Source organism: Corvus cornix, chromosome Z (assembly GCF_000738735.6).
Source record: "Corvus cornix cornix isolate S_Up_H32 chromosome Z, ASM73873v5, whole genome shotgun sequence".
Lineage (NCBI taxonomy): Eukaryota > Metazoa > Chordata > Aves > Passeriformes > Corvidae > Corvus > Corvus cornix.
In genome coordinates, this window is record NC_046357.1 from 38,230,496 (window position 1) to 38,246,570 (window position 16,075).

Sequence of the window (16,075 nt, forward strand, 5' to 3'; positions counted from 1 at the left end):
GCAATGATAAATCATTTCATTCTCACCTGATTATACAGCACCTTTGCACACCTGCCATTGCACAAGTGAACTTCATGGACTGAAGCATCACAAACCCATCAGAACACAACACTCTGTAACAAGGTATTTCCTCTTCTAAATCAGAGTATGGAGAATTAGCCTATAAGCTTTTCTCTTGTTCTTTACCACTCAAGAAGGAGCTTTTCAAGCTTTTCTATGCAGGGCAGGTCAATGCATTTCTGTCTGGAGGCAATCCCATTGCTATTTCAGTCTCAACAGCCTCTCAAGTGGAGTCTGCAAATACTGCAAAACTTTTCTTCTGATGAAAATAAAACAGGGACAAGATAAATCATGTCCTCCTGCAAAGTGGTTGGAACAAATCAGACATGTATTTATTGTGTTTTCTTTGCCAAAAGCTGAGGCTGAGTTTCTTGTTTGTTTTCCATTTGTTTCTCCCTTTTTCTGTTCCTACTTTGTCTGGGACATGTTCCACTTGATGAGTATTGTTTTCAGCTATTTCTTGGGATTTTTTTGTTAAGGCAGCCACAGGCCTTCCAAGCTATGGGCACCAAAAAAAAAAAAAGCCTAAGAAACCAAATCTAAAGAAATCCTCAGCAACACTCAGAAATAAGACATGCTGTGTGGGAATGGCTTCATTTCAGAAAGTTTCTGACTGGAACTGTGGCTCAAGAAAGTATTCATAATGGCAGTTGAAAATTCTGTCACATCTGTCTTTCCTCCAAAATTATATAAACTGGAGATTGTTTGAAGTTAGATTTAGTTTCTCACTATCCAATCTTGGGAATAAATAGCCACATGATAGAGACAACCACCCCATTTTCCATTCCTTCTTTCCAGTTCTGCAGGAAACAAACCAAGGTGGGAGGAGGAAAGACGGGAAGGAAGCTCTGAAAACAGCTTTGCTTCCCATCTTCTTAACTCTGATTCCAACTGTCTAAAACAACTGAGAGCTGTTCAAGGCATCCTCTTGCAGCCTTTCCTGCACCCTGTGCAACTACTGACTTTCAACAGTTTCCAACAACCAGTTTTCAAAGGCATTTAGGTAGCTAAGGGTGAAGCAATAATTTACTGGCATTTCTCAAAGTACTAAGCTGACTAAGCCTCTGAATACTATTGACCAGACTTTACATTTTGAAGCTGTTTAGGACTCTTTAGAAAACCAGTTACTTAGTGTTATTTAGCACCTGAATGCAATTTCAGCAGAGTAGCTGACGTCTGAGAATGGAATTTAGATCCCCCAACTGCAGAAATTAAAAAAAAAAAAAAAAATCCTTAGAGAGAGTATTAGTTATACAGAGATATGCCACAATATAGAGAAACAGGAAATAATTGATATGCATACACCACATATTTTTTAAAAATGCAAACAACACCCCCATGCACTACATTTTCCATTTAATTGTTTAATTGCCCCCCAAATCTATCAGGCAAGTTGCTAGCCATAGGTATGGCACAACTTTTCATCTAGAGAACTTTTAAGAATTTCAGACCTCGTTGCAGGGTTTTGACTTAGCTTACTCAGGAGTTTTGTACTTCACTCACAGTAAGTGCCTCTCAATCTGCAAATAATAGTCTTCAATTATTATGGGCATGGATGGACTAGAGATAAGCCCAAGGCAGTGTTCACCTCCTACCAGATCTGCATGTCTCATGATTCAATCCGAATTCTGACCTTTGAAGATCAATAGCCCATCCTCTGTGGAATGTCCTGCTCAATCGCAGGCTGAGAAAGTCACTACAACCCTCACTGAAAAGTACTACTGAGCTCAAGGATGGCCTGTCTCTCCTTGTGTCCCTCAGACATTGCCCCACTAAGCAGAGGTCCCTTCAGCATCCTTAACCAAGAAAGCAGAGGGTAATGAAAGGTGTTCTCAGTTCTGCCCAACAAATCTAAAGAAAACTAGCTTAAGGGCAAGTGAGAAAGGGAGGGCTCTAAAAAATGATCATAAAATACATTTCACTCTTGACATATTATACCTGTTGATTAATGATGGAAACACATTCCTGGAATTGTCTACTCACATAATTCTAGTTTTTATATGACTCAAAAATGCTGAACTCATGTATTTTATTATATAGAATATATGTCTAAATTAAAAGGGGCATATTAATTAAACACCTTCCACTGAGAAAAAAATAAATCTTATAATTTTTCCCCAACTGATGTTTGTAGAACATGAGAAGCCTGTTTTCTGGTTTAATTAACAAGCGCTAGTTCTGACAAAAAATATTTGAAGAACATTACAGAGTACTTAACAATATTACCAACAGTGTTACTTTTATCTCTGACAGCATTTTAAATGTCTGTTAGATTCAACTTTTTGCTGGTCTACCCTATGCTTGTAAAACAGATGCAGATAAGTCTGAGACATTGAGGAACTCCCCAGCAAAAACCTGTCAAAACCAAACCTTAAACATGCTTAAACCTTATGAACTTCAGTGGCATTTTTTCTGGGGAATGCTCCTCAAGACAGATGATAATCAAGCTGCACAGGCTGCAGAAAGGAAAAGGTTTGGGACATTAACCAAGAGCAGCTGAAAGCTCGAGCTTTCTGCATCCCAGCCCTCATATTCATCTCCAGTGGGATGCAGTGAGGAAAGCAGCTCCCTGGTAGAATCTAGTAGCCAGAGTACAAATGATGTAGGAAAGGGAAGGACAACACAGAGCAGGTGAAATCCTGCTGGGTTCGGGCTGCTGTGCAAGTCAATGCACCCCCCATTCACACACAGAAACATAAGCCGCATGCATATATTCAGAGTTCTGATGGCTCCAGGAATAACAGGCCATCCAGAGCCTCCCTGCCTGCAGCAGATCTGCAGACTTGCAAAGCCAACCACATGGTCCTGCAGGACACAAACTGCTAAACTTCTCTCAAATGTCAGTCTCAAAGCATTGACAGCCTTAATTGCTCAGAGACAGCTGCTGGCGAGAGCAGTGAAGATGTTACACACAGCTGAAAAACAACATGGCTCATCACCCTGTAACTGCAATAAATACTACTCTGTCTTAACCAACGCTTACTGTGGGCATCTGTGATGTGTTCCTGATAATTTTCTCCCAAAATTCATCTTTAGTTGCGTTTGTGCTCAGGGCTAACTGCATTTTTGCACAATCATGTTTCTGAATAATGATGCAACTTGCTTGGTGATGAATTCAAGGAAATTAGAAGCAGGGTTTATGAAATAATTTTGGTGACAAAGTTATTTATTTCTAACTTTCTCATACTTTAGTATTTCTCAGACTTAAAATTTCTTGTTTTATTCTTATTTCCCTGGGATGTGTATTTCTCATTTAGCCAAAACTTTCACTGACACAAACCAATAAAACCAAGGCCAAATCCTACTCTTATGCATAGGCTCATGATAGGGATGTTTTCAGAATGGATTGCCCTTTTTTGTCCTATTCTATTATACTATATATATATATATATATATATATATATATATATATATTCTTTTCCTATTATACTAAATATAAGAACTACCCATGCAGGTTTCTGTATATAAAATCAGCATCCATAGAATCTAGTTTGCAGAGTCTGAAAGGCATAATTTAATCATTAGAATAGAAATGACTATTTGTCATTTACGTGTCACTGATTTAGATAGGTGTTTTGGTGACAAACAAACAGATGTATTATCAAATGACAAACTGAATGTAGCAATGCCATGGAGATTACGCTAGTCTAAAATCACCACACTGGGTTTTTTCACTTTGACTAATACCCTAATTGCAGAGAATGTTTGAACATGTGCTTAATTTCACTTATCTTTCATAAAGTGCTCTCGTTGACTGAAGCCCACAGTTGGCCTTGATGTGGACAGTGTACTTCAATGCTCTGCTGAGGAAGAACAGTGTTCTTATCTGAATATTACCTGACAAATTTAAACAAGAAGGTGCACGCTTCACCTTAATTTTGACACCGGACATTTCCTTGAGAGTGCATCTTTCATACTGTCTTGACTCATACTACGTACTTGAAATGCTTACTTTGGATCTTCTTTGCTCAGATGTCCTTAGAACGTCTGCTATTTACCCTGAAGTATGTTTCATGTGCTGTTATTTCCAAGTGGTAAAACACTTGTGCTATCCACAAAACAGAATTCAGAGTCAAAGCTGTTCTTTCTTGCGTTTCCAGCATTTGGACTTCAGTGAAAACACTTTACTGAATAATCTGGGTCACAGAACAACATTCTGTGTGCTGAAATGCAAATATTTTGCAGAGAGCACGGTATCTTCCTTTTTTTAATTAGATGTAAATGGACTTCAAGGACAGATCAAGACTGCAACAAAAGCAACATCTTGGGGAAAAAGTGATTCTGTGGGTTCACCTCAACACTAAATGAGGAAATTAATAAGCTTTTCGTTCATATTTTGAATTTTTAATGAGGTAAAATCCTGCACTTTTCAAGTTGACGCCTTCTGCCTTTGGGAGAATTTCTTCCATCTGATTGGAATACAAAAAAATGCAGGTCTATTGACTCTCAGAATGAATAGCAGGAGTAAAAGTATCTAATTTCCCTTAAATGTATTTATTCCCTATTATATTTCATTATTTGGGCAAAGGAAATAAGTGACCACATTTTTGGGAAAAATAATTGAGACTCAGAATGCTATGGTCTGGGAGAAAAATCTCTTGCCCAGTTAAAAAAAAAGTCAAATACAACTAATGGAAATACACCACTGATATATACAGCTGTCATTTCTGACATACCTGTGACTTGATGAACAACTGTAAAGACACAAATTTTAAATGGTGACTGCAATCAGGGATTAAAATATGCAATCAAACGACAAAAGTATTTAGTCAAGATAATATAAAAGATAAATTCATGTATCTTTATATCCTTATTCAGCCAGTAAAATATCTCCAGAGTAAAACAAACAGCAGGATCAGGACAGGAAGTAAATATAATTTTTATATCCCTCCTTGTAACCTCAATCTCACCCATGTTTGACTTTCAGCATATAAAATTTTTTTAGTTTTCAGCATCTGAAGCATCCAAAGCGAGTGCCCTGTTAAACCACACAATCCCAACTAACAATGAATGTCAGGAATGACAAGTTCGGCTTGGACAGAGAGGTTTTTCCTCCCAGTCTGGATTTCACTAAGATTCATCAGTTTTGCTTCCCTGCATTCTGGCTGCTGAGGTCATGGTGTCTTTTATGGGAAAATGAGCTGCTTATAAATTTTCAGCTCTGCAAGCTTTGGGAACTGATGGAAAATCCCCAGCCTTAGGGCTTAGCTGGCTAAGAAAACACTACAGCAGCCCTTTTTTTGTAGTCACTCAAATACAAAAGCCTTTCAAAAGAGATGGAAATGCTTGCAGAGTGTTTGTCTTGGGCAATCCTTCTTCTGTACACAGGGACCAACTTGATTAATTTTTTACCTTATAACATTTGTCAAAAATTACCCCTATTCCTTAGGACTGTAGGAAAGTGTAGGGTGACAGACATGATCTGGAATAAAGTCAGATGGAGACTACCCGCTGCAGGCAGTCTGCACTTTGCACATTGCTATTTTCCAGAGGATGCTACCTGTACAGGATGAGCAGCACCCAGAAACAGATAGATCTCCTGCTCTGGGTCAGAGGCCTGTCAGATCCCTGCAGCACAGAGACTCTCCTGGTGAATTTTATTTTTGCCAGCAGCTTTCATTTCACCAGAGTGAAACTGGTCACCACTTGGCAGTGAGATCTTGCACACCACACCCAGCCAAGAAACACATGCTGGGGCCAGGCTCTGCTGTGGGACTCCCGGGACAAGGATGCCTGAGAAATACAGACCAGGTGATCACAGTTCCTCCTTCTGTTGCATCTACCCTGGAAATACAACTACTTCTTTTTTCATATTGAATGACCCGCTGATATTGATCCAAGGGTTTGGAAGAAGGTTGTCAACATGCTCCAAAATTAAGAGAAGCCAGACTGCCTTGTAAGGTGTGAGTCGTCAGAGCTGTGAAAACAACAAAGTGTTGACCTACAACTAGCTGCACCCTTCTGCAAACAGCCTGGTAGAGGAAACGCAACTCAGCAGGCCCTAGTGTCCGGCTGCTCCCCTCCATTCTCTGTGGTGGTTGTGACAAGGGCTGTCTCCCCACACTGGCAGAGCAGGGCCAGCTCTGCACACTCATGTGCTTCTGCCCTGTTCAAATGCTCCCAAATCATCAAAACTGAATTTAAAAAGAATGTAATGAATAAACCAAAAAAGAATATAATAAACAAAATAACAAAAAATCCAGATTTTTTTCTCCTGTTTCCCCACGCTTTTGGGGTCTGCCTCATATTCTGAACCTTTTCTTCAGATTTTTTCATTCTAAAATGAAATCTGACATCATCACCAGACTCCAAGACCTATGGCTTTAAAGACAAAAGTCCTGTATTATGGGGGTCATGATAAAATGGTAAGAATAACTGTCCTATTTCTTTTCTCCCTCAGAAGTCCCTCAAGAAGGTGGTGGACTGAAGCAGAGCATTACTGCAACTTTCCTGACTAAAGGGAACACCAAAAATCTGGCTATGCATATGTTTAAAAGAAATATATATTTAAAGAACAAGGAAAGTCAGAAGAAGATTGAGATCACCCTTAACTAAATGATGTAACAATCCCTGAAATGCAAATGAAAGTCCCTAAACATAAATTGAAAAGTTCAGTGTTCAGAAGGGGATAAAAGCAGGGTGCTCTCAAAACTTCTGCCTTTAAAATTAGCACTGCACATGCAATTAGCAATTTACTCTGGAACTGGAACTATAGGCTAAATTCATTTTTTCAGATCAGCAAAATAAATAAAAATTAATTTAGAAAAATTATTTCTGCCAACTTGTAATCAGCTTCAGACTTTCCCTAATGGAAGCCAACTGGAAGTAAAATAACTATTATCTAAACTGCATATTCAGACTCCTACACTTGAAAGAACACAATCTGAAAATGCAGAAATAGAGATGAAATACTAAGACTATCTCACGAATATATCCAAATTTCCCATATGAAAGTCACAATCCACACAACGTCATCTGAAATGCAATGGCTATTTATATGTCAGTCACTGAAAACATCCTGCCACTAAACCATCCACTGACTAATTAATAAGCCTGCCCAGTACAGTATGCTCTTTTCCAACACTGAAATCCATGAAATTGACAAAACTGAGTGAGTTGCTAGTACAGATTAGCTCGGAAGTGCAAACTGATGTCAGTGCAGCTATTTCTCCACTATAGGGGGGCTGAAACCACGAGCTTGCAAACCTCTTCATTAAAGGGCAAAGCTCCAACCTTCCTTTTGGTAGCACCCAAACAACCACAGTGACTTTGTGGGGCAGGGGTGGGAGTTACTGGGGCAAGGCTCAGAGAACAATTTCTCAAAATCCCAAAACCGTCTGCAAGAAATTTCTTATCCAAGTTCTACCCTAAGAATCTCAACCTGGGCACTTCCACTGACGTTTTGTGACCTCTCGTCAGATTTTCACATTCCTATCAATGTAGCAATGTTATTTACTAAGTGCATTTCCACCATGAATCACGGAAATCTAACAGTCATTGACTGATATATTCCAGGTGCTAGGCTGCAAGCTAAGTGATGAAGAAAGTCCATAGCTGGTCCTTGAGAAAATGGATTTGTTTTTTCTGTACTGTTTCAACAGGTCTGGTAGGCTTAGCTGATAACTTTAGCAACTACAATTTCTGTGCAGAGGTGTAGAAGACTGATTTTTGAAATACTGTAATATTAATGAAAATTAATGAAAATACCAAATATCTTAGGGTCTGTGACAGCTCATAAGATTAGTGAAGCTAACCATCTAGTAAAGGTTAGGGTCTATACCCACAAAATATTACATTGTCCAGCTGATTTCAGGGGACAAAAATCTTGCAAGATTTGCCATGCATGCAAGGTTTATGGACCTGGTGATGTTATTTTGCTACAAAGTTATGCCTCAGTTTTCCACAGCAACAACTGAACCTCGTTGGTAATTCCCAGGCAAGAGGTTTGCACGTGGACACTAACACAGCGCCTGGTTTATAATGCCTTAACTGCAAAGAGGACTGCATCATGTCCAGGTTTCTGGCTCTCTCTCATCCATTTGATATCAGAATTGTCACTATCTGACAAGAACTGACAAATGAGAAATAACTTCTGCTTTCATACAAAAAGGAACCAAGAAGTCTGGTAGGTGTCTGAAACATGTTTATGCTCCTCAGAGTGTATTCTTTCAAGGTGAAAATATTCAAGATGTTGGAGTTGCAGATGAACCTACCAACCAGCAGCAACCAACAGTACATGGCATGGAAAGGAAAAGCCAGGAGCGCTGGTATAGCACGTCAGACAGACGTGCTGAAGGAGCTGGTGAATAATACTGGTGGTTAAGTGGGAAATATCAGCCAATCCCAGTTGGAAGATGTAATCTTCTACTGTTACATCAGTTAAAGGTAGAGACAAATGTTGTGCTGAAATGACAGAAATGCAGTCCTTCTGAGTGATGACTGGAAGCTGACCACTGAAGCTGACGGGTCTTTGGTCTTCACCAGTTTGTTCTTCCCACCCTGAAGGCTGTATCTTAAGAGGAGGAAAATGCTGTAACTTTTAGCCTGAGACAGACTCTTTAGAAGTCATCACTCTTTGGATTTAGTTATTCAGTAGTGAAAGGACCAAATTATGGATTCAGTGATGGAATTTCAAATGACACTGTTTGTAATCAACTTTTAAATTTTGTTTTAAACACATGCTCTTCTAATACTTTGCAATGAAGCTTGATACTCTGTATTCAGAAATGGTTTTCAGTAGGTAAGTCATAATACAGCCTCAGTAGATATTACTGTAGATTCCACTTGCTACTCACAGAAAGAGTATTCCTTCATTTCTGTGAAAACTGCAATACAATCTGTGTACAGTTTCACCTAGCTTGATGTGTCACCTCCTTCCACAGAGCAACATATGGTAAATACAGAAGTACCTCTACCAGCATGACTGTCAGTGATTGTTGGGTTTAATTCTGGTGAACAATGGAACTTAGAACAGAGAGGAAATAAAAATAAATGTTAACTATCTTGTTGTAGATGAGAAACCAGATGACATCTGGAGCTGGAATTATTCTAACCAGGAACAAGTTGCAAAAGCTACTTAGGTTAGAGGTTTATAAACCACCAGATGTACACATCAGGAGAAGGTTGGCAGGTTAAGAAAGGACAAGCACAGCTCTGTAATAATATACAACTGAGAAAGAAGGAAAGAGAGGATATGCAAAATTATATTGGGGAAGCCCATTTTTGTTCAAGACAACTTCAATTACACTTTTTATTGGAGAGATGCTCAGTGTGGTAGAAGAAATTTGCCTTGGTTTATACACTGCCATAGTTTACCTGATTCTCTCTGCTAAAGCAAAAGCAACACCACCACCCCCACCCCGCCTCCAAAACACAAAGACTGGGACCACAGTGGCAATGTGGCAGAATGCAGACCATCAGCCCCGCAAACCTCCCCAGAGCACCACAACGGAGTCCTGAAGCATATCCTGCAAGCATTTATACACCAACTGAATTTCATGTACTGTGATTAATTTCCCTGACACCATGTGGGTTTCATTGCAGCACACAAAACCAGATACAGACATGTATTTTTAGGATCAGGACATACTTAACACAAGTCAGCCGTGATTTAGTATGTCAGTACTTAATGTGCAGCTTACTAAATGTGAGAGAATTCTGTATTTTGGTGCAGTTTGGGTTTTTCCCTGAAACAGCATGTATGTTGTTTCAACATTAATGCTGAAGTTAAAAACTCTGCAGTTACTGATATTTATTTAAAGAATTTTAAATTGTCTAATGCAGCTGGGAATAGAGGTACAGTAGCCTCATATTTAAAAGCATAGCCTTTTATATAATAGTAGGGAGCACTAGTGGGTATGCTGCCCATTTATGATTCTCTAGCAGCTTCTATTTTTCACAAGAATTAATATTCTCATCAGAATGCATCTGTATAACATTTTTCACATGCTGATCAAGTATCACCAATTCAGTGATTTCCTTGTGATCCCACTGCATATGCTGGGTCAGAATATTCACATTATCATCATTCTTATCTGCTGGTAGAAGAGATAATGCAGCATTTCTAGTCACAAAATAGTGTCACACAGAAAAGCTATAGTATGGACATCAGGGATGTACAATAAAAAGGCATAAAAAGACCTTGTGTTGCAGGACCATCCTTCTGGACTGTGCTTAGTGCAACAATCTGGATCTAAATAAGCATTAATATTTACAAGGTAAGTGGGTAGCTCAGCATCAGTCTTTGTTCGCAGTTAGAAGTTATGCATTCATGTCATGCATGCATGCCCTCATGCACAGGTCAAAAGGGATTTCTGTTACAGCATTTAAGCTTTGCAAAGTTGGAGGCAAAGGCTTCCAACCTTGGCAGTAAGCCCCTATACTACAGTTTGTGCTAGGAAGTAGGATACAGACAGGATGTAGTGTCCCTTAGTTGCAAATCCAGTGCTAATTATATTGGGAATCTCTACAGAGACTTCCCAGAGAAACAGCTGAGAATTCCAGTGACACTTTGGAACAACCTTCTCTGAAGCACTTACAGGACTTAGTGTCCTGATGAGAAATAGTAAGAAGTGCAGTTACTATTTATCACAATATCCTTTAGGGGTTTTTTTCTCAGTTATGTGCAGTAATGCCAATCACTGGTTCAAAAATCAGCATTTGACATGTTCAATTCTGAAACTGTTACTAGGTTTGAAAAGTAGTATGTGAAGTAAGCAGCATCTAAGTAAGTGATACTCTTTTTCAACTCTTCATAGCTCAATATGTTTAGCTCTTCATATTTTTTCACATTCCACTTGCTAGTAACTTAACATGAAAGAATTTGTATGTGACATGTATTGCCCATCATGCAACCTTCTGCCCTTCTGCTCTACTTTTAAATACTCAAAATAAGTTCTGTTTGTAGAGGTTGAATTATACAATGAAATTACAAGAATTGAAGTTTTAACCCTTATCATCCTTACAAATTTACAAATACTCAGATCTGAAAGTTAGGTTATGTTAATATGATCTGGTGATGCTGATAAGATTAATTTAAAAGTAGTGCATATGTAACAATACTGACGTTTGCTTCTGATCCAAGATTCGTTTTCTCCCAGGAATACATTTAGTGCACAGGACTGGCCAAAGACCACTGAAATCAATGGAAAGGCTACCAGTGATTTTGATGAAATACGGATTGGGCTTTGAGCATAACACCACTCACTTCATTGACTCATCACAAGGGCTGAATTTGGCTTAGACAGAGGTAAAGCGGTTCATCCCATGTACCTTTAATAAATAGCTCACATTTTAACCCCACCATTCCACTACCAGGAATTTAAGAGTATTTTGTTATGCTAGCTCTGTTAAGGAGCCACAACACTGGCACAGGCAAAATGAATGATCAAAACACATACAGTTGTTTGTACTTACAGGTATCTGGCTTGAGCTGACTGTTGGTAATTCCAAAATACTGTGGATTTTCAATGACAGGAATCTTCGTCATCCCAATGATGACTGCATCAGGACCCCCCTCAGAAGAAGATGGAGTGTTACTGCCATTTGAGATGTGGTGGAGGGGACTGGCTGAATCGTCGTCATTGCTGATGACTGAAGAAGGACCTAGAGTTAGAAACAAAGATTTTCTTGTAACTCAGTGTATGGTACTCTTCCCTCAGATGTGTAATTTTTTTTTTTTTTTTAATTTTGACCAGTTGTCCTCCATTCCTATAGTCAACAGCTCTCTTTGTGTGCCTTGCTGACCTTTCTCAGAAATTTTGTATGTCTGGGTGCAGATGGAGAACAGTGGGGGTTTTTTTTCATTAGGAACTGGAATCGTAACAAGTTTTTGTACTGGTACATCACCTAGACTAAATGTCAGAGTCCAGCACAGGCTGTGCACAGTCTTCCACTGTGAAAGATCTCAAAATTTGTTGAACTCATTCTGTCATTTTCAAAAATAAGCTATGGAATACACACATTAACTTTTTTACCTTATGCGCTACTTGAATCGCACAGCAGTAACACCACAAATCCAAGGAATGCCTGCCCTACCTGGCTTTATAACAAGACAAAAGGCACAGAGCAAATGGGTTCATCCTGATGTGGGAAGCTGGTAATTTCTGAAAGAAACATGGTTCACGGTCAAAATCCAGGGGAAAATTCGCATAGTCACAGACATGCAGAGAAGATGCTGAGAAGAACAGTGGAGTAAAACCTGAATTTGCTGCAGAGGGGCTCATCCCGCCCAGGGGTACATCCCGTTGGCTCCCCAGTCCATACCTGAATCTAGTCACCTTCCAGAAAAAGGTCTACTGTGAGGAGTAATTCAGTGACAGTTTTTGTTTTGTTTCCATTCTACACTTTGTATTTTTAGTGAAAGTGCCACAGAGATAAAACCTTGTAAACAGATTAAAAAAAGAATTATCCTGCTTAGCACAGTGTCCCAATTCTGTGAACTGCAGGAGCCTTTGAACTAATAGCAAAATCAGCACAGATGACATTTGAACTCTTGAAATCTAACTCCGCCACTTAAATTCCACATGACTTCTTCCGGTTTACATTCAGTATTCATAGAAAACCAGACGCACCATTTAACAGCAAAGACATTTTGCCTGATCTCCTGACTGAAGAGCCATCAGAGATCACACATATCATATTTCACTTCATTCTCCATCCACATCAACTAAGGTTTTGGGGATAACATTCACATCTCTTAATTGTAACAATCAAAAGACAATGCAAGAAACAGATGGAAAAAACCACCCTCTGGAAGTGCCTATCCTGAAGTGGCATCTTTAGCCAACTGCATTTAGCCTTTGGGCAGCAGCAACACGTTGAGCAAATGTCCCCCCGAAGAAGGAGACAGCAGAGAATACCTTGAGGACAATAAAAAGCTGTGTTTACTGCAAATCACCTGCCACCCAGGTGACAATTGCAACATGTTGGAGTCCCAGACTGAGTTTTAGGCTGGACAGAAGGAGCACTGCAGAGGTAAGACAGAGCCCCGCCAGGTAGATGGCATCTGTGTCTGCAGGAGAGATAGGGAATGCAGAGGAGAGAGTGAGAATGGGGACCACCAGCAGGTTCTGTATCCACATTACTGAGGACATCAGAGAAGACAAGCAGAATCCACTGCAGCAGACACACAACTGAAGAACAAGATGAGAAAAAGGACAGTCCCAAGCACAGTAAAGAAAGGGCAGCTTTAAAGAAACTCCTACTCTTCTGTGGCTCACTGTATCGTCACCAAAATCACTTCATCATTACGTGGCATGGCTCATAGCAATAAAACTTGAATATTCTGGCATGTGGCTATTCAACCCTATATTATGAGACACAAGCATACTCACACCCCTGTCCTGCTTTTCTTTCTCCCCAGTTGGTTTAATGGTGCATGAGGGAAATGTTCTCATAGTTTGAAAAAGTACTTCCTCTTCAACCTGAAACACTAGAATTAATTTTTCAAATACCTGGCACTTCGCAGGAAAGTCACTGTTGACAAATGTAAGTAAAGCCTATATCTCTGCAATTTATCAAATGAAATACTCATACCAAGGCTGGTTTTGTTGTTACTGATCACCCTGATTCCCACATGATTGACTGTACTGGGAAAGATGCCAGGATTAGGAGTTTTTGGTGAAGATTTCTCTAATGAAGGGCAGAGCCTAACAAATAGTGAGAATGGGTTGCTCAGGTGGCACAGAAGATACTTATGTTAAGTCACAATACATTTTTCAGATGCGTGAGAGTTGTTTGCACAAACATTAAGAGTGCAACTTATTTAAAACTGCATTCAGTTTTTGGTAGATACCATCCTTACATCTCTAAACTTTCTGAATCTCAACTTGTTGCTCCAAAAAAGCAGGCTGACTAATACCCACTTTCTTGGGAAAACAAAATGCTTTTACACTATAATATAGCTTCAGTATAAGGACAAATCCCTTCTCTCACAGCAAATAGGCAAATTCTCTTAAACTGAAACTTAATAGAGGCATGTCTTTAAGTCCTTTTCAGTCCTGCTGTTCTCTGCTACACAGAAGGAGGCTCTTTTGTCATTGTTTGCTTCCACCATACATGCAGTGATGGCAAGGAAAAGTGACCATTACACATTTCTAGATGTTAAAGTGGAATAATGACTAGGAACTCAATCTATTCATTGAATAATTTCTGCAGTACTTCAAGATGCAATTTTGTATGGTGAACTACTATTTTCAATCAGTATGAACTGCAAAGTGCTGCAGGTGAAAAGCAGACAACTGTTCTGTAAATCTACTCAATTAGGCTAACTGGTAAAAGCCAGTCTTCTGTGTGGTATGAAGCAGGTTCCAAATATATTCAGCTCTCTGATATAGGTGAGGAAAACCTAGAAAATTAGGTGACTTTCAGGCCAATTCCTCACAGTACAAAATAGTTTAAGAAAAATTCAACCCTGGGAACTTTGTTGCTATATCACTCGGAGATCCTTCTCACTTATTAGCAAGTAAACATCTCATGCAATGGCTTTTATGAATAGTTTGCATTCAAAAATCCTATTTCCTGTCTATTTCTTCTCTAATTAAGACAATCAGAACTCATCAGATGGAAATTTTTATGTATCAGAGGCAGCTGAGCTCACATCTTTTCAAACTTCCCCTTTGCTGGGACCTTTCCATCAGTGTGAGCAAACTTTTACATAGACCATTTCCACACTTGTTTATTTGCTAGACTATCTACTCAACAGAAAGTTACATTTCATTTTTTGAATGCACTAAGCCACATTACACTTACAGACCAGCCCTGCACCTGGCTGTGATATTCAAGTAATGTAAAACCATTTCCAGGATGCAAGATGAGACTATCACCTGTGCTGACAAGAAGTGAGAGCTACCCTTTTCTGAATGGGCTCTGTGCTCAAAATGAAGGGTAATTTCTTGAAGCACCTTAGAGTGTGGTTTCATCCACAGGAAATGCGGTCACTGAATTACTTGTGAAAGGCAGAACAAGTATGGTAATTACATTCAGTCACCTACTACTGCCTCTGGTTTTTATAAAATCTGCTCTTTGTTTTACACCTGAAATCTGAAAATTTTAGACAAAATGTGATAGGCTGGAGTGAAAATCATGCATTATCAGTAGTCATTAGCTACTGCCAAGAGTAGATTCACAGTTGGCTTAAGCTTTTAAGAAGCCTCCAGAGACCTTCTCCACCTTCCAGTGTGCTGCCCAGAATCTTCCTTTGATTTCATTTTTAGACATTTTTCTTAAGAAGACTTCTCTTTTCTTAAGAAGGAGTTGAAGCCAGACAAGAATCTGTAGCCTGCTTTGGAGAAGATGTGGGCTATACACCACAGGGACAAATTTCTCTTCTATTTGATCTGAAACTAAAGACTTGTCCATTTTTCATCACCTAAGCTCAAGAAAAATCCCTTTTGTGTACAAAAAAACCCCAGCAGCTCTCAAAAAAAGTTGTGACATATAAGAAAACCAGTTCTATTTGAAACTGATGAGCTATAAAAAACCCAAAATGCTTCCAATTCCCCAGCTAGGTGGAGAATTACCTCAGCACATAATATGGGGACAGGCAGAAACAGCAAACTTCTTTTACTGCACATTCCAAGGAGAACTGTGCTATCTCTTGAACAGTGTATGCCTGCACTGTCCTTGACCTTGGTGGTGCCAAAAAATTTGAGCTTCCTTAGGTAAAGAAATAAAATTTAATTATATTATTTTCAAGGCATGCTGCTATTTTTGAACTGGTGAAGGAGATTCATTATAATTATATACAGCCTTTCATGACAGGAAAAGCTAAGAAAATTGGGATTGTGCAGCCTATAAAAGAGAAGGCTTCAGGGTGACTTAATTGCATCCTTCCAGTACCTGAAGGGAGCCTGCAGGAAAGATGGAGCAAAACTACAGGAGCATTCAGTGGCAGGACAAGGGCCAATGGCTTCCAACTGAAAGACAGCAGGATTAAATTAGATATTAAGAAGAAGTTCTTAACTGTGGGGCTGGTGAGGCATTGGAACAGGTTGCCCAGAGAAGCTGTGGTTGT

At 39.3% G+C, this 16,075-nt stretch overlaps 1 protein-coding gene across 3 annotated transcripts in view; it reads right to left on the bottom strand.

Moving 5' to 3' along the window:
* NTRK2 (neurotrophic receptor tyrosine kinase 2) overlaps positions 1–16,075 on the bottom strand; it is a 201,032-nt gene that overhangs the window by 74,383 nt on the left and 110,574 nt on the right. For all 3 annotated transcript variants that reach the window (XM_039566951.1, XM_039566957.1, XM_039566952.1), the window contains one exon: positions 11,476–11,664. In XM_039566951.1, coding sequence (XP_039422885.1) covers positions 11,476–11,664 — 189 coding nt within the window. The remainder of the gene's footprint in view (positions 1–11,475; positions 11,665–16,075) is intronic.